Genomic DNA, 24879 nt, shown 5'->3' on the forward strand with positions numbered 1-24879 from the left:
TTGTTGTTGCTTAAATATTGATGCAAGTGATTTGCTGTTGCTACTGGGCTTTTTTTTTAAAAAAAAGGACCAATTACCCGAAAAATTCAGTCATCCCAAATAGGTGCAGTCCCGACCATTTCGGGTAACCGGAGTTGTATTGTATATATGACAATAAATTTAAGCCCAAAAATAGAGGATTTAATTTTGGGAATAGGTGCGGTCCCGACCATTTCGGGTAACCGGAGTTGTGTTGTATATATGACAATAAATTTAAGCCCAATAATAGAGGATTTAATTTTGGGAATAGGTGCGGTCCCGACCATTTTGGGTAATCGGAGTTGTATTGTATATATGACAATAAATTTAAGCCCAACAATAGAGGATTTAATTTTGGGAATAGGTGCGGTCCCGACCATTTCGGGTAACCGGAGTTGTATTGTATATATGACAATAAATTTAAGCCCAATAATAGAGGATTTAATTTTGGGAATAGGTGCGGTCCCGACCATTTCGGGTAACCGGAGTTGTATTGTATATATGACAATAAATTTAAGCCCAACAGTAGAGGATTTAATTTTCGGAATAGGTGCGGTCCCGACCATTTCGGGTAACCGGAGTTGTATTGTATATATGACAATAAACTTAAGCCCAACAATAGAGGATTTAATTTTGGGAATAGGTGCGGTCCCGACCATTTCGGGTAACCGGAGTTGTATTGTATATATGACAATAAATTTAAGCCCAACAATAGAGGATTTAATTTTGGGAATAGGTGCGGTCCCGACCATTTCGGGTAACCGGAGTTGTATTGTATATATGACAATAAATTTAAGCCCAACAACAGAGGATTTAATTTTGGGAATAGGTGCGGTCCCGACCATTTCGGGTAACCGGAGTTGTATTGTATATATGACAATAAATTTAAGACCAACAGTAGAGGATTTAATTTTGGGAATAGGTGCGGTCCCGACCATTTCGGGTAACCGGAGTTGTATTGTATATATGACATTAAATTTAAGCCCAACAGTAGAGGATTTAATTTTGGGAATAGGTGCGGTCCCGACCATTTCGGGTAACCGGAGTTGTATTGTATATATAACATAACATAACAATTACAGCACGGAAACAGGCCATTAGGTCCTTCTAGTCCGCACCGAACCAAACACCCCTTTCTAGTCCCACCTCCCTGCACAATGCCCATAACCCTCCATCTTCTTCTCATCCATATATCTGTCCAACCTTTTCTTAAATAATACAATTCACTCCGCCGCCACTATTTCTCCCGGAAGATGATTCCACACAGCTACCACTCTCTGAGTAAAGAAGTTCCCCCTCATGTTACCTCTAAACCTCTGCCCCTTAATTCTTAACTCATGTCCTCTTGTTTTAATCTTTCCTCCTCTTAACGGAAATAGTCTATCCACATCCATTCTGTCTATCCCTTTCATAATCTTAAATACTTCTATCAAATCCCCTCTCAACCTTCTACGCTCCAAAGAATAAAGACCCAATCTGTCCAATCTCTCCCCATACTCCAGATGCTTAAACCCAGGCAACATTCTGGTAAACCTTCTCTGCACTCTCTCCACTCTGTTTATATCCTTCCTATAATTAGGCGAGCAGAATTGCACACAGAACTCCAAATGAGGCCGCACCAACGTCTTATACAATCTCAACATCACCTCCCAACTCCTATATTCCATGCAATGATTGATAAAGGCCAGCATACTAAAAGCCTTCTTCACCATCCTATTCACGTGAGTTTCTACCTTCAGGGAACGATGTACCGTTACTCCTAAATCTTTCTGCTCTTCTGTATTCCTCAATGCTCTCCCATTTACCACGTATGTCCTATTCTGATTCTTCTTACCAAAATGAAGCACCTCACACTTATCAGCATTAAATTCCATCTGCCATTTTTCAGCCCACTTTTCTAAGCAGCCCAAATCCCTCTGCAATCCTTGAAAACCTTCTTCATTATCCACTATTCCACCTATCTTAGTATCGTCTGCATATTTACTAATCCAATTCACCACCCCATCATCTAGATCATTAATGTATATAACGAACAACAATGGGCCCAATACAGATCCTTGAGGCACACCACTGGTCACCGGCCTCCAACCTGACAGACAATTATCCACTACCACTCTCTGGCCTCTCCCATTCAGCCAATGTTCAATCCATTTGACTATCTTAAAATTTATACCTAAAGACTGCACCTTCCTAACTAACTAACTAATAAATTTAAGCGCAACAATAGAGGATTTAATTTTGGGAATATGTGCGGACCCGACCATTTCGGGTAACCGGAGTTGTATTGTATATATGACAATAAATTTAAGCCCAACAATAGAGGATTTAATTTTGGGAATAGGTGCGGTCCCGACCATTTCGGGTAACCGGAGTTGTATTGTATATATGACAATAAACTTAAGCCCAACAATAGAGGATTTAATTTTGGGAATAGGTGCGGTCCCGACCATTTCGGGTAACCGGAGTTGTATTGTATATATGACAATAAATTTAAGCCCAACAATAGAGGATTTAATTTTGGGAATAGGTGCGGTCCCGACCATTTTGGGTAACCGGAGTTGTATTGTATATATGACAATAAACTTAAGCCCAACAATAGAGGATTTAATTTTGGGAATAGGTGCGGTCCCGACCATTTCGGGTAACCGGAGTTGTATTGTATATATGACAATAAACTTAAGCCCAACAATAGAGGATTTAATTTTGGGAATAGGTGCGGTCCCGACCATTTCGGGTAACCGGAGTTGTATTGTATATATGACAATAAATTTAAGCCCAACAATAGAGGATTTAATTTTGGGAATAGGTGCGGTCCCGACCATTTTGGGTAACCGGAGTTGTATTGTATATATGACAATAAACTTAAGCCCAACAATAGAGGATTTAATTTTGGGAATAGGTGCGGTCCCAACCATTTCGGGTAACCGGAGTTGTATTGTATCTGTGACTATAAACTTAAGCCCAACAATAGAGGATTTAATTTTGGGAATAGGTGCAGTCCCGACCATTTCGGGTAACTGGAGTTGTATTGTATATATGACAATAAACTTATGCCCAACAATAGAGGATTTAATTTTGGGAATAGGTGCGGTCCCGACCATTTCGGGTAACCGGAGTTGTATTGTATATATGACAATAAATTTAAGCCCAACAATAGAGGATTTAATTTTGGGAATAGGTGCGGTCCCGACCATTTCGGGTAACCGGAGTTGTATTGTATATATGACAATAAACTTAAGCCCAACAATAGAGGATTTAATTTTGGGAATAGGTGCGGTCCCGACCATTTCGGGTAACCGGAGTTGTATTGTATATATGACAATAAACTTAAGCCCAACAATAGAGGATTTAATTTTGGGAATAGGTGCGGTCCCGACCATTTCGGGTAACCGGAGTTGTATTGTATATATGACAATAAATTTAAGCCCAACAATAGAGGATTTAATTTTGGGAATAGGTGAGGTCCCGACCATTTTGGGTAACCGGAGTTGTATTGTATATATGACAATAAACTTAAGCCCAACAATAGAGGATTTAATTTTGGGAATAGGTGCGGTCCCAACCATTTCGGGTAACCGGAGTTGTATTGTATATGTGACTATAAACTTAAGCCCAACAATAGAGGATTTAATTTTGGGAATAGGTGCAGTCCCGACCATTTCGGGTAACTGGAGTTGTATTGTATATATGACAATAAACTTAAGCCCAACAATAGAGGATTTAATTTTGGGAATAGGTGCGGTCCCGACCATTTCGGGTAACCGGAGTTGTATTGTATATATGACAATAAATTTAAGCCCAACAATAGAGGATTTAATTTTGGGAATAGGTGCGGTCCCGACCATTTCGGGTAACCGGAGTTGTATTGTATATATGACAATAAACTTAAGCCCAACAATAGAGGATTTAATTTTGGGAATAGGTGCGGTCCCGACCATTTCGGGTAACCGGAGTTGTATTGTATATATGACAATAAATTTAAGCCCAACAATAGAGGATTTAATTTTGGGAATAGGTGCGGTCCCGACCATTTTGGGTAACCGGAGTTGTATTGTATATATGACAATAAACTTAAGCCCAACAATAGAGGATTTAATTTTGGGAATAGGTGCGGTCCCGACCATTTCGGGTAACCGGAGTTGTATTGTATATATGACAATAAACTTAAGCCCAACAATAGAGGATTTAATTTTGGGAATAGGTGCGGTCCCGACCATTTTGTGTAACCGGAGTTGTATTGTATATATGACAATAAACTTAAGCCCAACAATAGAGGATTTAATTTTGGGAATAGGTGCGGTCCCAACCATTTCGGGTAACCGGAGTTGTATTGTATATGTGACTATAAACTTAAGCCCAACAATAGAGGATTTAATTTTGGGAATAGGTGCAGTCCCGACCATTTCGGGTAACTGGAGTTGTATTGTATATATGACAATAAACTTAAGCTCAACAATAGAGGATTTAATTTTGGGAATAGGTGCGGTCCCGACCATTTCGGGTAACTGGAGTTGTATTGCATCTATGACAATAAATTAATTTTGGGAATTATAGTGAGAGTATTTTTGTGAGGAGTGAGGATAAATTCACTTGGGTTTAATTGATCAGCGAATAGGTGGAAAGGCCAATTTTACTGGATTGAGACACGCTTCAACAACAGACTCAAAACAGATGATTTACAGAAAACAATCCATTTCTTACCTCTAAATCATAAAGGAACTTGAAGTCACTCTTCTGCTGTGAAGCTCGTTGTACAGCTTTCGCCAACTCAACAGCACCCAGCCCTCCTTCAGCCCAATGAGTACACTTCACAGCATCAAATGCACCCACTTCTTTTGCCGTACTGCACACCAATTCAAGTTCAGCCTCGGTGTCGGACCTGCAGAAAGACAAAAGATACAGATGCTGACACAGGGGTTCTACCTAACACAAGAATCTGAAATACTCAGCAGGTAAGCCAGCATCGGGGAGAGAGAAAATTAGAGAGAGAACAGGCCAGGGATTGAATGGCAAAAAAGGGCAGATGCTGGAAATCCGAAACAAATTCAGAAAGTTCTGTGACCACTTGACCAACACAACAGCCTCTCCAGAGAACCTTCACACATGCACTCAAGTGCATCACAACCCATGAGAACATCCTTCAAATCTTCACTGGCAGACAGCCAGAAACATCTGTAAAACCCATCAATCTGCAGATGCTGAAATCAGAAAGAAAAACAGAAATGCTGGAAGAACTCAGCCAGTTGATCAGCATCAGGGTGGGGTGGGGAGGGACAGAGAAATCATTCAATGGCTCAGGTCTCAAAAATTATTATGACCAGCCAAGTGTGGGTAAATGTTCAACTTCCAGAGTCTGATCACCCTCCCATCACCCAACCCTGCCTTCAGATCTCATTCTTTGACTTAGAGGACACGGAGTTGCTCAGACAACAGGATGACCCAAAACATGAACTTACTTGAAGGCATTGACTGCCACCACCACTGCCACCCCGAATTCATTGGCATTTGCGATCTGTTTCCGGAGATTACTGCAGCCTTTTGCCAACAAGTCCAGGTTCTGCACCAAGGAGAACAGTCAGAGTCAATTTACTTACTTATTCCCACAGGAGACCATACATTTACTGCCTCCCTACCCTGAGACAAGAACAACTGACAAATGAGTAACCCCCCCTTGTTTAGCTCTGCAACCTGATCACTCACACACCCAGAAACTCCCCTTCAAGTTTTCTGGCCTTTTCTCACAGTAAAGGATAATCCCAGAGCTGCCAGTTAGATCACAAGATTTAGGAGCCAAAATAGACTATTCAGCACCCATCGAGTCTGCGCCACCACTTAACCATGAGCTGATCCATTTCCCCACTCAGCCTCACTGCCTGGCCTTCTCCCCATAACCTTTGATTCTCTGGCTTATCAAGATCCTGTAGCTGACTGCTACAAAGAAACACACACACTCGCAGTGTGGGAGGTTAAGATCTGAGATTTATTGAGGCTGGAAAGGCTCCTTTTATACAGTTGGAGGTCCCGCCGTTTGTTTGATTGGCCGACCACAGCCTCATGAATAACGATAGCGGGCGGGAACATTCTTGCATGTGAATACCCTTCTTCCCCAGGCTGTTATTGATCTGTTAGCTGGGCAACTTGGCCAGTGCCATTTTAGGGCTTTCAACTGTGTTCAAGGTCGTGTTAGTGTGATATGCTGTTGTTTACTACCACGCGTGCCGCACGATGTGCCGGCTCGATCTCTGTGGTGGCAGGCCGCCACAATCCTATCGATCTCTGCCTTAAATACCCCCAATGATCTGGCCTCCACAACTCCCCGTGGCAACAGATTCCATGGATTTACCACCCTCTGGCTGAAGAAATTCCTCCACATCTCTGTTCTAATTGGGTACCCTTCAATCATGAAGTTGTGCTCTCTTGTCCTAGACTCTCCCACCATGGGAAACAACCTTCCAACATAAAAATAGCAGAGGCTCTGGCGGTAATTTTCCAAATGTCATTAGATATGGGGATAGTGCCGGAGGATTGGCGCATTGCGCATGTGGTTCCGTTATTTAAAAAGGGTTCAAGGAGGAAGCCTGGCAACTATCGGCCTGTAAGTTTGACGTCTGTGGTAGGTAAATTAATGGAGAAAATTCTTAGAGATAGTACTTATAAACATCTGGATAGACAGGGTCTGATCAGGAGCACTCAACACGGATTTGTGAGCGGAAGGTCCTGTTTGACCAATCTGATTGAATTTTTTGAAGAGGTGACTAGGAATGTGGATGAGGGTAGCGCAGTCGATGTTGTCTATATGGACTTCAGTAAGGCCTTCGATAAGGTACCACATGGAAGGTTAGTTAGGAAGGTGCAGTCTTTAGGTATAAATTTTAAGATAGTCAAATGGATTGAACATTGGCTGAATGGGAGAGGCCAGAGAGTGGTAGTGGATAATTGTCTGTCAGGTTGGAGGCCGGTGACCAGTGGTGTGCCTCAAGGATCTGTATTGGGCCCATTGTTGTTCGTTATATACATTAATGATCTAGATGATGGGGTGGTGAATTGGATTAGTAAATATGCAGACGATACTAAGATAGGTGGAATAGTGGATAATGAAGAAGGTTTTCAAGGATTGCAGAGGGATTTGGACTGCTTAGAAAAGTGGGCTGAAAAATGGCAGATGGAATTTAATGCTGATAAGTGTGAGGTGCTTCATTTTGGTAAGAATCAGAATAGGACATATGTGGTAAATGGGAGAGCATTGAGGAATACAGAAGAGCAGAAAGATTTAGGAGTAACGGTACATCGTTCCCTGAAGGTAGAAACTCACGTGAATAGGGTGGTGAAGAAGGCTTTTAGTATGCTGGCCTTTATCAATCATTGCATGGAATATAGGAGTTGGGAGGTGATGTTGAGATTGTATAAGACGTTGGTGCGGCCTAATTTGGAGTTCTGTGTGCAGTTCTGGTCGCCTAATTATAGGAAGGATATAAACAGAGTGGAGAGAGTGCAGAGAAGGTTTACCAGAATGTTACCTGGGTTTAAGCATCTAGAGTATAGGGAGAGATTGGACAGATTGGGTCTTTATTCTTTGGAGCGTAGAAGGTTGAGAGGGGATTTGATAGAAGTATTTAAGATTATGAAAGGGATAGACAGAGTGGATGTGGATAGACTATTTCCATTAAGAGGAGGAAAGATTAAAACAAGAGGACATGAGTTAAGAATTAAGGGGCAGAGGTTTAGAGGTAACATGAGGGGGAACTTCTTTACTCAGAGAGTGGTAGCCGTGTGGAATGATCTTCCGGGAGAAATAGTGGCGGCGGAGTCAATTGTATTATTTAAGAAAAGGTTGGACAGGTATATGGATGAGAAGAAGATGGAGGGTTATGGGCATTGTGCAGGGAGGTGGGACTAGAAAGGGGTGTTTGGTTCGGTGCGGACTAGAAGGGCCTAATGGCCTGTTTCCGTGCTGTAATTGTTATGTTATGTTTTATGTAACATCTACTCCTTCCATGCCTTTCACCATTTGAAATGCTTCAATGACATTCCCCCTAATTGCAACAAGTTCAGGCCAACAGCTGTTAACTTCCCAGCACATCTTTGGGATGTCCCTCCTCCAGCAGCACATGACTGGGAGCAGATTCATCACCAGTCTTTGGACACATGCTGTACAAATCCTGTTTCATTATTCCCATACTTACTGAGTTAAGGTTAACAGCCTTCAATTTACCGGGATCAAATTTTTGGTCCTGCAGATGTATTTAGCAGAAACTGCAAGGATGTTCAAATGCCTTCTGCCCTGTCTATTTTAAACGATCCCTATCCTGACTTTATCCAATCCATTCACCTGCAATGAACACAGGGGACAAATCCACCAGAGAGAATAAATACCCCTCAGAATTTACCTCCTCCGTATATGCCTTTGGCAATGGGACGCCTGCTGTCACCTATAGAACAATTACAAAAGAAAATCAGAACTTATTTTGAAATAGGACTGTGTGAAAGACAGACTCTCAGTGTATTTAAAGAACAGAAACAGGCCTTGCAGCCTATTCAGAACATGCTAGTCTCAGCGGTACCTCCTCCCATCCTTCCTCGTCTGTTTGGAGATCTCAAAATAAAATGTCAAAATCCTGACTCGGCTCGGCAAGCCGGATGAGAGGAGACAGCTTTCTATGGTCGGGGAGGGGGTGGGGGAAGAACACGTTCTCAGGTTACAGAACTACTGGGCACTGCTCTGCTCAAGATCGGAAGGTAGTGAATGCAGCTCATAACATCATAGATACTTCCCTCCCCTCCATGGACTTCATCTACATCTCCCACGAGTAGCCAACATACTGAAAGGACCATCACAGCCCAGATACACTCTTACTCCACCCCCGGGAGAAGGCTCAAGAGTGTGCACCAACAGGCTTTGAGACAGTTTCTTCCCCACAGCCATCAGGCTCCTGAATAAACCCTACAACAGTGCTCTCGTGTGCCCTTGCTTGGTGCTAATTTATCTTTCCTTTCACTGCAACCCTATACTCTGTAACTGTGCATGAATGATGACATAATTTGTTAGTTTGTTGGGGGTGGGGTGGGATGGAAGGGGTGAGCCTGCATAATTCTCTGCCCCAGAGGGCTGTGGGGGCCAAGATGCTGAATATGTTTAAGAAAAATTGATTTCTGGAAATGGTACGCACCAAAAGGTGTGAAGAGGGAGCAGTACACTATGGCACTGAGATTGAGGATCAGGCACGATTGCATTGAATAATGAAGTAGGCTCACAGAATCTCACAGACTACCACCATCTCACGCACTTGGTCTATTTAATTTTGCACTCTACATCCTCTTGGTCTCAGTCTTGCCAATCTTTTTGCACCTCCTCCTGTGCCTAAACATCACCAGAACTGCACAAAGTGCTCCATGTTTCGTTTTATAAAATCTCTTTATCGTTTTAAATTTCAGACATACACCCATTTCAGCTCACTAGCTCGTGCCGCCCAATTACACCCAATTAACCTACAACCCCAGTACGTTTCAAACAGTGGAAGGAAACCTGAACCCATGCAGACATGGGGAGAATGCACCAACTCCTTACAGACTGCGCGGGATTCGAACCCTGATTGCTGGCGCTGTAAAGTATTGCGCTAAACTGTGCCCCCTTTTTTATTTGAAAATTCTAACCCATTTAGCTTTTATTGACCTCCAATTTGCATCAATCTAAACTTAACGAACTGCCAAAATTTGTGCTTAGAGCATCGTGTGCATCCAAAATGGGGGTTTGATTTCTTGGTGTGTTTGCATCCATGCAGGGAGGCATCCGGCATACCCAGAAACCACATTGACCATCCACCACCCATTTTTGTTAACCCTACATTAATGCCATAGTCCACAGCACATTTCGGGGAGGGCCGCACACTGAAATCAGAAAACATTTTTTAATGTTTGTAACGTGGTCAGTAGGAGAGAAGTACAGAAACAACCAAATAAGCAACTGCTTCACAGGGAAGGAGGCCCATAAAACTTTGTGCAGAGTCCTAAGGGGGCCATAGCCCAAAATAGAATGACTGGTCCACAGCACTTCTTAGGAGCTCACTCCTTTCACAGCAACTGGAAAGTTCACCCCACACCCCTGATATTCTCCTCTCACAGATCCGCCTAGTTTCCTTCTCCCTTTGTTCACCTTTCCAATCTTCAGCTACTCAGTTCCATCTGTACCTCATCCCTGCCCCACCTATCACCTATCAACCTCCAACTCACCCCACCTCGCAATCTTTCCTCTTCCCTCAACGGGAAATGTTAACGTACCTCAACCTGCTATGTTCTTCCAACATTCTATATTTTTAAAGTCACCTATCCTTGTTGATTGGATTGAGAGATGACTTGGACGCAATCAGGATTAGGAGGGGTTTAGATAGGGTGGACAACCAGCACTTTTGCTTGGGATGACAAGGTCATCTTAAGATCAAATAGAGGAGTATTTAAAGGAGACGCCGGAGGTATGTTTTTTTTAAAGAGAGAGTGGTGGGTGCCTGGAATGCATTGCCAGGGATGGTGGTGGAGGCTGGTACAATAGGGACATTCAAAAGACTTTAACAGGTACATGGATGAAAGAAAAATAGAGGGTTATGGGTGTGAGGGAGGAAAAAATTAGACTGTTGTGGACTAGGTTTATACAGATCAGTACAACATTGTGTTGAAGAGCCTATACTGTGCTAGAATGTTCTGTATTCTAAACATCAGCCTAAAGTCCAGTGAGAAGTCTCCAGATCTTCCTCTGCTGGAACTGCCCACATCAACCTGGTTTAATACCCCATCTGGAAAATAGTACCTCTGCCATATTGCAAACTGTGATACTGAACTGAAGCCCAGTAAAATTTGCAGCCATGATTTCTGACTCAGGGCGAGAGGAAGCCTCCTGCTGGGATACGGCTGACACATCAAGCAGCTTCAGTGAAATCTCTTCCTCACAGCAAGGTGGCTCCTCAGAGACTGCCAGGCATTCCTACGCTTGGCTTCATCAGTCTACCATTCTAAACTAGGCCCCCAGTTCATGAAACCCCAAGCCCAGCTTTTAAGAGGGCATCCTCTCAAACACAAAGACCACCAACTTTTATCTTTGTAGCTCTGCCCATAAGAAGTAATGGGTTCTTAAAGGGCCCAGCCCCAAAATGTTGGTCACCCTTTACTTCCTGTGGATGCTGGGTGACCTGCTGTGTTTCTCCTGCACATTTGTGTATTGCAGGGCAAGGGATTGTTTGCTTGGTCCCAGAAATTCACAATCTAATCATTAGTGCCCATGAAAATGGATGGCTAACTTCTGTTGCCAAGTCAAACCCCCTGGGAGGGCTGGGTAAAGATGCAAAAAGGAAATGAACGGCAAGTTTTTAAACTAAAGGGTGGACCATATCTGGAATGAGCAGCCAGAGGAAGCTTTAGAAGCAGGTATTTAGAATGTTCATAAAACATTTGGACAGAGATGTTCACAGGAAGGATTTAGAAAGGTACGAACCAAATGCAGGCAAATGGGACTAGCACAGAATGCCAACTTGGTCAGCATGGATGAGTTGGGCTGCAGGGCCTGTCCTGTAGGACTCCACGACCCAGAAGGCACCTGGGGTGTGAAGATTGCAGGTTCACGCTGCAATGTTTGGTAGTGCAATGATTGCGCTGCCCTGAAGGGGAATGCATGCAATATGCAGCCTTTCCTGCACATTTTCCCAGTGCTTTTGGAGTATTGCACTCGATGTTTAGGATTTAACTTACCGTGGGACCGCCACCATGCATCTTCAGAGCACGTACTGTGGCAACCAGCACCACCACATGGGGGCGCAAACCCGAGTACCTGCACTTAATGTCAAAGAACTTCTCCATTCCAATATCGGCTCCAAACCCTGCCTCCGTCACTGGATGTAAACAAAAGTCAGAACATTAAACTCATCCTGATGGGTGCAAAGTTGCCATGAAATAGGTATGAGATACTTTGAGAAAAATAAATTCAGTGCCTGAATTTTATCAGTGCTTGGATGGACAATCAGGAAAAAGGGGCTTGGCCTGAAACACTGACCACCCTCTGCCTTCATGGACACTGATCCAATGAGACCCTCCAGCAATGGTTTGTGCCTCTGGCAACTTTCACAACCAAAGCATCTTTTAAGTTAAGGTGCAGTTGGAGGTAAACAAGGAGTCTGGAGATGCAGACACAGAAGTGGTGGAAGAACTCGACATGTTGGGTAGCATCCATGGAAAGCAATGGGCTCAGGCCTGAAATATCAACTACCTTTCTTCAGGAGTGCCTGAAAACGCCTAAATAAAAGGGTGGTGGGGGGATGAGAAAAAGAGAGAGCAGCAGGGGCTAGCAGGTGGGAGGGGAAAGAGAAGAAAGGAGCTGAGAGGTGATCGATAGGGAGAGGGTGGAGGGCTGAGAAAGATGCTGATAGGAAGAAGGTGTGGGTGAGGGAAGGGAAAAGGGAGTCAGAAGGATGAAGGAAAGTGAGAAAACGGGGAGAGGGAGTTCTTCCAGCACTTTTGTTTATTGCAGTGCATCAGGAAACGGTCAATTCGGAAACAGGTCCTTCAGCCCGATTCGTCCATGCTCATTCACTGCCTCGTAAACCAATCCCATTTACCAGGATTTGGCCCATATCCTCTTAAGCTTTCTAAATTTAAATTTAAATTAAATATTTTACACATACAGCACAGTAACAGGCTATTTCGGCCCATGAGTCCATGCCACCCAATTAACCTACACCCCTAGTACTTTTCAAACAGTGGGAGGAAACTGGAGCCCCCGGGGAAAACCCACAGAGAGAGATGGGGAGAACGTACAAACTCCTTACAGACAGCGCAGGATTCCAACCCCGTTCCTGATCGCTGGCAGTGTAAAGGGATTGTGCTAACTGCTACACCAACCATGCAACCAGGGTAGTTTCTGACCCAAGTACCTGCCCAAATCCTTTAAATGCCATGTGGCAGCTTGTTTTATACACCCACCACCCTCTTTGTGAAGCTTAATCCTTCATGTTTGTGACACCCCTATTATGGGTAAAAGATTCTGACTACCTACGCTTCTAAAAATTTTGTATAACTCTTCAGGTCGCCCCTCAGATACTTTTGCTCAAGGGAAAACATGCCTAGCTTATCTCCTCTGAGCAAGCGCATCCTTTCTCTAGTGGCCACCCGAACAGTATATGACTCAGTCTGTGCTTTGCAATCAGGAGAACATGAACCAGTCCTCAGAGGGGGTCAGCAGTGGAAAGGGTTAAGAACTTCAAATTCCTGGATGTCAATACCTCTGAAGATCTATCCTGGGGCCTCTATGTCAATGCAATCACGAAGAAGGCTCGCCAGTGGCTAGACTTCGTGAGGTGTTTGAGATTTGGAATGTCACCAAAGACTCTTGCAAACTTTCTGCTGGGGCAGTGGAAAGTAATCTGACTGGTTGCATCACTGTCTGGTGTGGAGGTGCCAATGTACAGGACAGGGAAAGACTACAGAGAGTTGTGAACTCGGCCAACGATATCGTGGACATCAGTCTTCACTTCATCAAGGACATCTACGAGAGGCCGTATCCCAGGAAAGCAGCCTCTATCCTCAAGGACCCTCACCACCCAGGCTGTGCCCTCTTCTTACTGCTACCACTGGGAAGGAGGTCCAGGAGCCTGAAAGCGAACACACAAAAACAGCTTCTTCCCCTCAACTACTACCGATTCCTGAATGGACAATGAACCACAGATACAACCTCACTTTCTCTTCTTTTTGCACCAATTTATTTATTTTAAAAATGTAAATTTATCGCATATTTGTGAAGCTGCTGCAAAAATTCAAATTTCATGACACGTTCAAGACAATAAATTCTGATTCTGACTGTTAACTTGCGATTTTATCTGCCCCTGTACTGTCAGCCCTCAGCTGCCAACACTCCAGGGATAAAGTCTAAGTCTATCCCCGGTAACAACTTCACAAATCTTTTTTGCATCTTTTCTAACTTAATAATATCCTTCCTCTTGCTGGATGAGAAGAATTGCCCACGTTACTCAATCGTGGTGTCGCAAAAGCTTTGTACATCCCTACTCTTGAATTCAGGGCCCTGACTTCTGCTCAATCTGGGGGCAGGGTCTCACCAGTATTCTGGGCATGGAAGGTCCCGTGCCACAGTGGGCACCGAGCGGGTTTAGGGTTCGAGATGTCATCAATGTTGGGTCAGTGGGATACCTGACCAAAGCCTGTGCTCAAAAGCGAAGTGTGAAAGGTAAAATAAAAGATTCCATAACTTACCTACAAACCCATTAGGCCCGACCAGCTTTAGTGCTATCTTGTCAGCTAAGACAGAAGAATTTCCATGTGCAATGTTGGCAAATGGTCCAGCATGAACAAACACCGGAGTTCCCTGTTAACAGCACGAATATTCATCAGCTCTCCTGCCCTACCACTCAAGATTATTTTCCCAAGAGTCTGGTAAAACCTCCACAACTTGTGCAGATTATTTCTGTCAAAAGCATCTACAAAAGCTTTCACATCACACAATGAAGCTTTTATAAGTATACAAAAACTGGACAGGAGTTGGTGAAGCAGAGAAGGAAGCTGATCAGGATTTAATTTTAATTTACAACAGTCAGCCATGGGGAAATATTCTCCAAATGAGGTAAAGGGTCAACCAGAGTTAAGGCAGGAATCAGAACAGAGAAACACAAGAACTGAAGACCCTGGAACCCTGAGCAAACAGTGAGAAGCTGGAGGGACTCTGGAGGTCTCACAGGCTCCATAGGGCACTTTTTTTTAAAAACAGAGTTATGGGTGTCTGGAATGCATTGCCAAGGGAGGTGCTGGAGGATGGAAAAATTAGGGGCATTTAAGAGACTGTGAGACAGGCACATGGATGAAAGAAAAACAGAGGGTATGAGATAGGGACGGTTTCATTTTTGTAGATATATTATATATAAGTCGGAATAACATTGTGGGTGAAAGGGTCTGTATTGTACTGTTCTTTGTTCAAGGTATGAGTAAAAAGCAGGAAGGAGCGTGAATTAAAAAGCTAATGAGAAGGGAAGAATGGGCAGGGAGAGGAGTACCAACTCACAGAGAAAAGGTGTTAATTGGAGGGTAGATGCCAGAGTGTCATGGTAGATAACTGTCTGTCAGGATGGAGGCTGAGTGGTGTGCCTCAGGGCTCGGTGTTGGGTCCTTTGTTGTTTGTCATTTACGTTAATGATTTGGATGATGGAGTGGTAAATTGGGTTAGTAAATATGCGGATGATACAAAAATAGTGGGGGATGTGGATAGTGAAGATGGTTTTCATGGACTGCAGAAGCATCTGGACGGCTTAGAAGAGTGGGCTGAAAGGTGGCAAATGGAGTTTAATACTGATAAGTGTGAGGTGCTTCATTTTGGGAAGAATAATCAAAACACGACATATGAAGTGAAGGGGGAGGCATTGAGGAATGCAGAGGAACAGAGAGATCATTGTTCTTTGAAAGTGGAATTTCATGTGGATAGAGTGGTAAAGAAGGCTTTTGGTATGCTGGCCTTTATAAATCAAAGCATATAGAAGATAGGAGTTGGGAAGTGATGTTGAGACTATTCAAGACATTGGTGAGGCCAAATTTGGAATACTGTGTGCAGTTCTGGTCCCCAAATTATAGGAAGGATATTAATACGGTAGAGAGGGTACAGAGAAGATTCACTAAAATGTTGCCTGGATTGCAGTATCTGGAATACATTGAGTAGACTGGGTCTTTATTCATTGGAGTGTAGAAGGTTGAGGGGGGTTTTGATAGAGGTATAAGCTCTTCCCCTTGAGGGTAGGTGAGATTGGAACAAGGGGTCATGAGTTGAGGGTTAGGGGACAAAAGTTTAGAAGTAACATAAGAGAGAGCTTCTTCACTCAGAGTGGTGGCTGAGTGGAATGACCTTCCAGAAGAGGTGGTTATAGCAAGGTCAATTTTGTCATTTAAGAAAATGGTGGATAGGTGCATGGATGTGAGAGGATTGGAGGGTTATGGGCAGGGTGCAGGCAAGTGGGATTAGAGGAGATCACAAATCAATATGGGCTAGAGGGGCCAAGATGGCTTGTTTCCATACTTTAATTGTTGTATGGATGGGTCACAGGAGACAGAAAAGGTGAGATTGACTGGTGGAGGGAGAGTTGTTGTGGAAGCAGAGGTGGGGGAAGCGAGACAGAGAAAAAGAGCTCAAAAAAGAGAGAGAGGGGGAAAAAAAGGAGTCAGAAGGAGATGGGGCCGAAAGGAAACCGGATACATCCATGTTGATGCCATCTAGTTGGAAGGTGCCCAAACAGAAGATGAGATGTTGTTCCTCCAATTTGTAGATGCTCTCAACCTGCCAGTGCATGAGACCATGGACAGACATGTCAGCGTGGGAATGGGGCAGGGAATTGAAATGTTTAGCCACTGGGAGATTCCCACTATTGCAGTGGACAGAGTTGAGGTGCTCAATTAAGCGATCTTGCAGCCTGAGTCCAGTCTCTCTGATGTAGAGGAGACCACAGGTCTCAACAGGTAAGGCAGCATCCATGCAGAAAAATAGTCAGTCATTATTTCAGGTTGTGATCTTTTATGAAGACCAAAGTAAAAGGGGGTGATATTGTGTGCATGAAGGGGTAAATAAGTTGGGGAGGAGCCAAGAGGTGATCAGATATTGGACCGAAGGCAGGAGAAGTGGAAGGACAGATGAGTTAGAGAGAAAAGTTTACATATTTATGGGCTTGTTTTTTTCTTTCATTCTTTAGCTAGAAAAGATGGAAACAATGGATGCAGATGGAAGTAGGGGGTTACCCAAAATTAAAAAAAAAAATCAATGTTCATGCCATTCAGTTTAAGACTGTCCAGGAATATGATGTGCTGTTTATGTTTGGCCTCACCCTGGCAGAGGTGAGAGGGTATTGACCAAAAGATGCAAGATGTGGTGAGACAGGTTGAGGAAGAGACCACTGGGATGGAAGTTAGAGTACAGGAACAGGTAAAGAAGAGATGAAAACAATGGAACAAGATAGAGATAGGGGTTATCCAAAATTGGAAAAATCAACATTCTTGCTGTTGGGTACAAGGCTGTCTAGGAGGAATGCAATGTGTCATACCGACATGACAGGGCCCCGTTCCGAAACACTTACTGACCATCTCTACTCATGGATGTTGCCTGACCTGCTGAGTTCCTCCAGCTTCAGACCAGAGATAAATAGATTAATGGATATCAAGGATTATACTCAGAACTCCAGAAAGTGACCAAGAGGGAGAGTGTCCAAGAATAGCTGCTGAGCAGTCATTTAAGGAGAATCAAGATTTTTTTTGAGGTAGAAACGATATACTTGGGTTGGATGACAGACGAGGCAAGGCTCCCATACAATACTACTATGGCCCAGTTTCCTTGGTACAGCTCTCAATAATGTTGCTCCCATGAGGTGAAGGACCTTCTCTGGAATAAACTGAATGCCACAAATGCAGAACATCGCTATCAATGGAACCAGGAGTTCAGTCTGCTCTCACAGCCCAGAAGACTTTGCTGTGCCAGTTAACGAGCTGGTCATCACAAGCCGGGATCAAACTGTAACCCAGAGCAACTGTCACTTCAGGATGAGGAGGAACAGGGAGAGAGGCTCACAAGCCCATCATGCTTTCGATCGGCACGCAATTTAACCAGCCCTGTGTCATTTGGTGCTTGTGATACAGGTGGGGCTCAGGGGCTTCCTAATCAGACGCTCATGAAAACAATAATTAGGCTGTGGCATCATGAGCACAGTGCTTGCTGGATGTGGTGAGGGAGGAACAAGGAGATTCCGCTTTGCTGCCACTATTCCATCTAATAATCTGGATTTTTAGATCTGCCCTTTCAAACTGATGTAAAAAATCCAGCTCCACTGTTTCAAATGTCGAGCACTGATCCCTAATTTAGTTGAATTATATTACTAGATCACTGTGTTTAAACTGGCCACTGAGCTTCCTGCATTGTTACGAGTATTATTCTGGATTATAAAATGGACAATCTGAACAGGGGTGATCAGTCTTTCATCTGCTAGATTATGGCTTTAGAAATAGGACTTTGAATGCTTCCACCAACAGCTCCCTGTTGTACCTCACTCCAGTATAGAAATGGAACAGGGATACAGGCAGAGAACTCCAAGATGCAATTATGTTAAAGAGCCAAGATAAATCTTTACTTTGACCTCATGTTTAACAAATGATTGGCCCAGGAGGCACAAAAGACTGCAGATGCTGGAATCTGGAAAAAAACTGCTTGAGTAACTCAGCAGGTCAAGCAGCTATGGAGGTAAAAAGACAGTTGAAGCTTCGGGCCAAGAACCTACATCAAGACAATGTCCGGGACATGACCTGAAATGCTGACTACCTCTTCCCCTCCACAGATGCTGCCTGACTTGACGAGGTTCTCCAGCAGTTTGCTTTTTGCCTGCAAACGATTTATCCACAGTGATCGAAAGGTAACATTCACATTTTCTAAATTATCTTCTTCAAATGTTCCTTTTACCAGCATCAAGTCTCAGAGAATAGCAAGTCCTAATATTTTATTTAAATGTTTGTTTCCTTTGGCTACAAAAGTGAAAGCAGATACAAGTGAAACTTCACAAACCTCTAATGTCTGCATGAGGTTGGGTTTAATGGCATCCTTCATCAGCACGGCAAGGGCTCCACTTATGCCCTGGACAGAAAAACAAACAATAAATCACTACCTTTAGTCTTCCACCGCTACAGGGTTAATGTGGGTACGTCATCAAAGACTCTTGCAAATTTCTACAGGTGGACCGTGGAGAGCATTCTGACTGGTTGCATCACTGTCCGGAATGGAGGTGCCAACACACAGGTCAGGAAACGGCTACAGAGAGCTGTGAATTCAGCTGGCACAATCACGGGCATCAGCCTTCACTGCATCGAGGACATCTACAAGAGGGTGGTGTCTCAAGAAAGCACCCTCTGGGGGATGTCATGTGATGCTGTGAGAGATGACATGCAGCCTCACGACTCCCGTGGGATTTAATGAAAAAAAAGTGCCTAATTAGTGTTTTTAAAAAAAATCAAAATACTTTAAAATAATTATAAAACAGTTAACTATCTTTTAACTATGTCGCCAAAAGTTTTCTGTATTTTTCAGTTTATATTTTGATTTTTCTTATGGATGAGAAAACTGAACTACATTATGTTTGTTTTTTTATTAGATGAAAACTGATGTTTTGATTAATCAATGTTTTTTTCCTGTGGGGGGAGGGTCAAGAGATGTGTTTATGTTGATTTCTGGCACTTTACAAGTGTTTTCATGGTAATACCACGACTCGTAAAATGGAGGTGGATAGTACTAGATCCTATGGCACTTTTTGAGTAGGGTTTTCTGTTTTCCTTTTGTTAATTTGCATTGTATTTAATTTTTTTGGATTGCAGGTGATAACACTTGAGATCACATTAATGTATGGGAATTTTTCCTGGACGGGCGAGATGAAAAGGGATTTAAAAATAAGGAAATATGAATAAAGCAATTAAGATTGTTAGTTTAAATATTAATGGGATTAACAGAACAATAAAAGGAAAGAAATTATTATCTTATATAAAGAATTTAGGGGTGGATATAGCTTTTCTGCAAGAAACTCATTTAACTGAAAAAGAACCCCTGAAAGTGAAGAGAGATTGGGTAGATCAAGTAAATTTTTTCTTCATTTAATTCTAAGACTAGGGGAGTAGCAATTTTAATTAAGAAAAAATTTGCTAACTAAAATTCAGAATGTTGTTACGGTCCCTGCAGGTGGATATATAATGGTAGATTGTCAAATATTTTCTGAAATGTGGACTTTTGAATATCTATGCACCTAATTTAGATGATGAAAAATTAATACGTTACTTTTTTAAATTTGGTGGATGCATATGAGAATGTTTTCCTTTGTTAGATAGTTCAGTCTAAAGCAGCTAAAGCTATGCTAAAATGATGAAGGATTTAAATATGGAGGAAAGTTCATTCTAGACATAGAGATTATTCTTTCTGATCTAATTTTATAAATTGGATTAAAGTACTTTATACAAGCCCTAAAGCTAAAGTAATAACTAATCATTTAATTTAACTTGATCAAGATGGCAAGGATGTCCTTTATCTCTGACTTTCTTTGTATTGGCCATAGAGCCTCTTGTGCAAAATATCCGCACAGATGAGCAGTTAAAAGGTTTTAGGGTAAATCAAATGGAACATAAGATTAGTTTATTTGCAAATGATGTTTTAGTATATTTGATTCAACCACAGTTGTCGTTACCTAGACTCTATGATCAATTGATAGAGTATGGAAGAATTTTTGGTTATAAATTTAATTGGGATAAAAGTAAAGTTATGGCATTAGTACAAGGTGATTATTTACAATGTCAAAGAGATATTCAATTCAGATGGTCTAATGATGGGATTAAGTATTTAGGGATACATATAGATAATAATTTGAAAAATTTATATGAACTAAACTATTTCCATTACAAGAAAATAACTGAAGATTTGAAGAAATGGGTAAATTTACCTATAACTTTATTTGGAAGGGTTAATTGTATTAAAATGACTATTTTTCTAAGAATTCAATATCTGTTTCAAACTTTACCAATGTTCGTTCCTCAAAAGTTTTTTCAGGAATTAAATAAACAAGTTAGGAAATTTCTTTGGAAAGGTAAGGTAGCAAGAGAATCAATGGAAAAATTAACATGGAGATATGAACAAGGTGGATCACAGCTTCCTAATTTTAAGAATTATTACAAGGCAGCACAATTAAGGTTTCTTGCCGGGAATATTAAATCTAATTGAGTTAAATAAAATTGAAGAAAAAGCTGAAGAATTTGTTTATAAATGGGAACCAAGGCTGATGATCACTGACAAAGATGCTCCATTATTGAAACATTTGGAATAAAATTAATTTAGAAAATTATGAAGGCTCCCTGTCACCAAAAATGCCATTAGTTAATCCTCTTATAACTTTCTCCAAAGATAATCTAATTTTAAATATATGGTATCATGAAGGAATTTGTAAAATAGGAGACTGTTATGAGAGTGGTTGAAATATGACATTTGATCAATAGAGCTAGATATGGTATTCCATGTAATACTCTTTTTTGTTATTTTCAATTGAGAGCCTATTTGAGAGAGATTAATTAGGACCAGAAATGATATTAATGAATTGTACTGATTTAGAAAAATTGGTTACTGATGGAATTGTTAAGAAATTTATTTAATTAGTATATATGGAATTATGGGAGAAAATGTCTAAATTAGGTTTATTTAGGTCAAAGATGGGAACGATTTAAATATAGATCAGCAGGCATTGAAAAATTTGTGTAAAGATATTATGATTAATACAATTAATGTAAGATACAGGTTGCTTCAATATAATTTTTTACATCAATTATATTTTACACCTCAAAAATTGAATAAATGAAAATCAAGATATTTCAGACCAATGTTTTAGATATGGTGATGAAATCGTAACTTTTTTTTACATTCTCCACTTGGTCTGTTCAAAAGTCAAACCATTTTGGATTTCTATTAGTAATTTTTTACAACAAGTTACTGGTGTTGTTTTTCCATTAAATCCTGAATTATTCTTGATGGGAAAATTTGAAAATATAATTCCTAAATTAGACTTATCAGATTCTCAATTAAAATTTGTTAAATTAGCTATGGTAATAGCAAGAAAGTATATTGCTGTTACTTGGAAATCCGATGTTTCTTTAAAATTAGGCAAATGGCAAACAGAAATTCAAAACAGTATCCATTAGAAAAATTATATATAATTTGAGAGGTAAATATTCTATTTTTTTTACAGATTTGGAGCCTGTATGCTCAAACATTAGGATTAAATTTACAAATAATTCCTTTGATTCCATGAAGTTTTCCCTCAATTAATTATGCTTTTTTTGTGAAAATGTTTTTATGAGAGATCTTCAAGTCTTTCCAACAGCAATCCAATTCAATATTGATATTTACTACATTTTCTTAGTATATTAGTGTTTCTTTTTTTTGTAGTTTTAGTTTTTTTCTTTGGGGAGGTAGTGGGGGTTTTGAGAAGGGTGTTTTTGTTAGTTATTTTTCTTTCATTTGTTCCTTCTTTCTATATATAAAATTAATGCATTTAATCATTTTGTGATAATATATATCTTGATATATGAAAACTGTATTTATGCTTATTATAAATAAAATATTCAAGAAAAAATAAATCAGCCTCTATCCTCAAGGACCTTCATTACCCAGGCTGTGCCCTCTTCTCACGGTTACCATCAGGAAGGAGGTACAGGAACCTGAAGACGAACACCCACCATCAGATTTCTGAGCAGACAATGAATCTATAGACTCACTTAAATTTTTTTTTAAGCACCGATTATTTATTTTTAAATATTGTATTTATGGAATCACAATTTATTGCAATTTGTACCTGTAATTCACAATACTGCTGCGGCAAAACAACAAACTTTGTGACGCACGTTCATGGCAATAAACTGGATTCTGATTCTGAGCTACTTTCAGGAAGTTTTACACATTATGATTTGGGAAGATCATTGCCAAAAGCTGTACACAATCACCAATTACCAATGATTCTGGATCAATGTTTCCTCGAGAAGGCCTGCTTGTCTTCTTTGGCTTGGCTTCGCAGATGAAGACTTATGGAGGGGTAAATGTCCACGTCAGCTGCAGGCTCATTTGTAGCTGACAAGTCCGATGCGGGACAGGCAGACACAGTTGCAGGGGAAAATTGGTTGGTTCCAAGATGCACGGTTTGAGGCGATATCAGCCCACTGGCGGTGGTCAATGTGGCAGGCACCAAGAGATTTCTTTAGGCAGTCCTTGTACCTCTTCTTTGGTGCACATCTGTCACGGTGGCTAGTGGAGAGCTCGCCATAGAACACGATCTTGGGAAGGCGATGGTCCTCTATTCTGGAGACGTGACCTACCCAGCGCAGTTGGATCTTCAACAGCGTAGATTCGATGCTGTCGGCCTCTGCCATCTCGAGTACTTCGATGTTAGGGATGAAGTCGCTCCAATGAATGTTGAGGATAGAGCGGAGACAACGCTGGTGGAAGCGTTCTAGGAGCCGTACGTGATGCCGGTAGAGGACCCATGATTCGGAGCCGAACAGGAGTGTGGGTATGACAACGGCTCTGTATACGCTAATCTTTGTGAGGTTTTTCAGTTGGTTGTTTTTCCAGACTCTTTTGTGCAGTCTTCCAAAGGCGCTATTTGCCTTGGCGAGTCTGTTGTCTATCTCGTTGTCGATCTTTGCATCCGATGAAATGGTGCAGCCGAGATAGGTAAACTGGTTGACCGTTTTGAGTTTTGTGTGCCCGATGGAGATGTGTGGGGGCTGGTAGTCATGGTGGGGAGCTGGCTGATGGAGGACCTTAGTTTTCTTCAGGCTGACTTCCAGGCCAAACATTTTGGCAGTTTCCGAAAACAGGACGTCAAGCGCTGAAGAGCTGGCTCTGAATGGGCAACTAAAGCGGCATCGTCTGCAAAGTAGTTCATGGACAAGTTGCTCTTGTGTCTTGGTGTGAGCTTGCAGGCACCTCAGATTGAAGAGACTGCCATCCATGCTGTACCGGATGTAAACAGCGTCTTCATTGTTGAGGTCTTTCATGGCTTGGTTCAGCATCATGCTGAAGAAGATTGAAAAGAGGGTTGGTGCGAGAACGCAGCCTTGCTTCACACCATTGTTAATGGAGAAGGGTTTAGAGAGCTCATTGCTGTATTTGACCCGACCTTGTTGGTTTTCGTGCAGTTGGATAACCATGTTGAGGAACAGCCTTTGCACCGCATGGAAATTCCAAGTGAATCAACTGCTATTCTGCATGACCACCTCCAAGGTGCTCCAAGAAGCTTCCATCACCCCTCTTAATCCCCTTCCTGGTTCCCAGATGGAATAAGTGAAACATGAAAGTCTGCAGACGTTGTGATTGTAGTAAAAACACAGAAAGGCTGGAGGAACTCAGCCAGTCAGTCAGTCTCACAGCATCCAAAGGAGGTAAATTGATATAATTGATGTTTTGGGCCTGAGCCATTTAAGGTATGTCCACGTGCAAGATGGCAGCATCCATACTTGACAGTGGAGGCTGTGGACTGCAGGGGATCATTGGATGGCACAGAGCACCAGAGCAGAGAACAACATCCCCCCCACCCACTGAGAAGTCTGGGAAAAGACCTGATGGGGAAAGAGATGTCGACAGCAGACCAGCGAGGGGCTCAGCAGCTGAAGGATCCACACAGGCTGCTGGATTCTGGCTCATGGGAACCAGGTAATAGGAATGGGATTCAAGAGGGTATCAAAGGCAAGCAGGGCTCCAGAAGGGGCCTTGGGCACTGAAAGTTTCCTGATTGTATTGAAAGATCATATCTGGGAGCTCAGGTTCACACGTCTCAGGTTCTGAGATCTCTCATGTTCCCCACAGCTTGATGAAGGGCTCAAGGCCGAAACGTTGGTGATGTGTCTTCACCGTTGCTACATAAAGGCACTGTTTGACCTGCTGAGTTTCTCCAGCATTTGTTTTTTTTGGGCTATGATGTTGCTCATGAAGGATAGCCTATGGCATAAAGAATTGACCAGGAGTGACACAAAAGCATTTCTAATCCTATTCTCTTGTCTCCTTCTGGTCTGGAGGTAGATCACCTCTCCTCCACCCTCCCTCTTCCTAGTCTATCCTCAGCACAGAGCAGGTGTGTGCAGCAGGGAGGCAATTGTAGAGACTGATGCATTTTCAAGACATTGACTTTTAATGCAAAGGTTATCTAAAATTGATTTCAGCTCAAGGAGCCTTGCCAGTGTCTTGGCTGACATTCCTTTCAAACAGCTTCACTCGAGGTTAACTGATCACTGGCAGACAAAAGAGAATGCAAATGCTGAAATCTGCAACAAAAAAACAGA

The 24879-nt window shown here is 42.1% G+C and overlaps 1 protein-coding gene across 6 annotated transcripts in view; it reads right to left on the reverse strand.

The window, feature by feature from the left end:
* The window catches only part of mthfd1b (methylenetetrahydrofolate dehydrogenase (NADP+ dependent) 1b), a 106738-nt gene that overhangs the window by 32485 nt on the left and 49374 nt on the right, over nt 1-24879 (reverse strand). For all 6 annotated transcript variants that reach the window (XM_069915781.1, XM_069915778.1, XM_069915780.1 and 3 more), the window contains 6 exons: nt 18587-18655; nt 14263-14374; nt 11752-11891; nt 8406-8447; nt 5475-5575; nt 4720-4897 (listed from right to left, as the gene is read on the reverse strand). In XM_069915781.1, coding sequence (XP_069771882.1) covers nt 4720-4897; nt 5475-5575; nt 8406-8447; nt 11752-11891; nt 14263-14374; nt 18587-18655 — 642 coding nt within the window. The remainder of the gene's footprint in view (nt 1-4719; nt 4898-5474; nt 5576-8405; nt 8448-11751; nt 11892-14262; nt 14375-18586; nt 18656-24879) is intronic.

The sequence above is a fragment of the Narcine bancroftii genome, chromosome 2, assembly GCF_036971445.1.
Source record: "Narcine bancroftii isolate sNarBan1 chromosome 2, sNarBan1.hap1, whole genome shotgun sequence".
NCBI lineage: Eukaryota > Metazoa > Chordata > Chondrichthyes > Torpediniformes > Narcinidae > Narcine > Narcine bancroftii.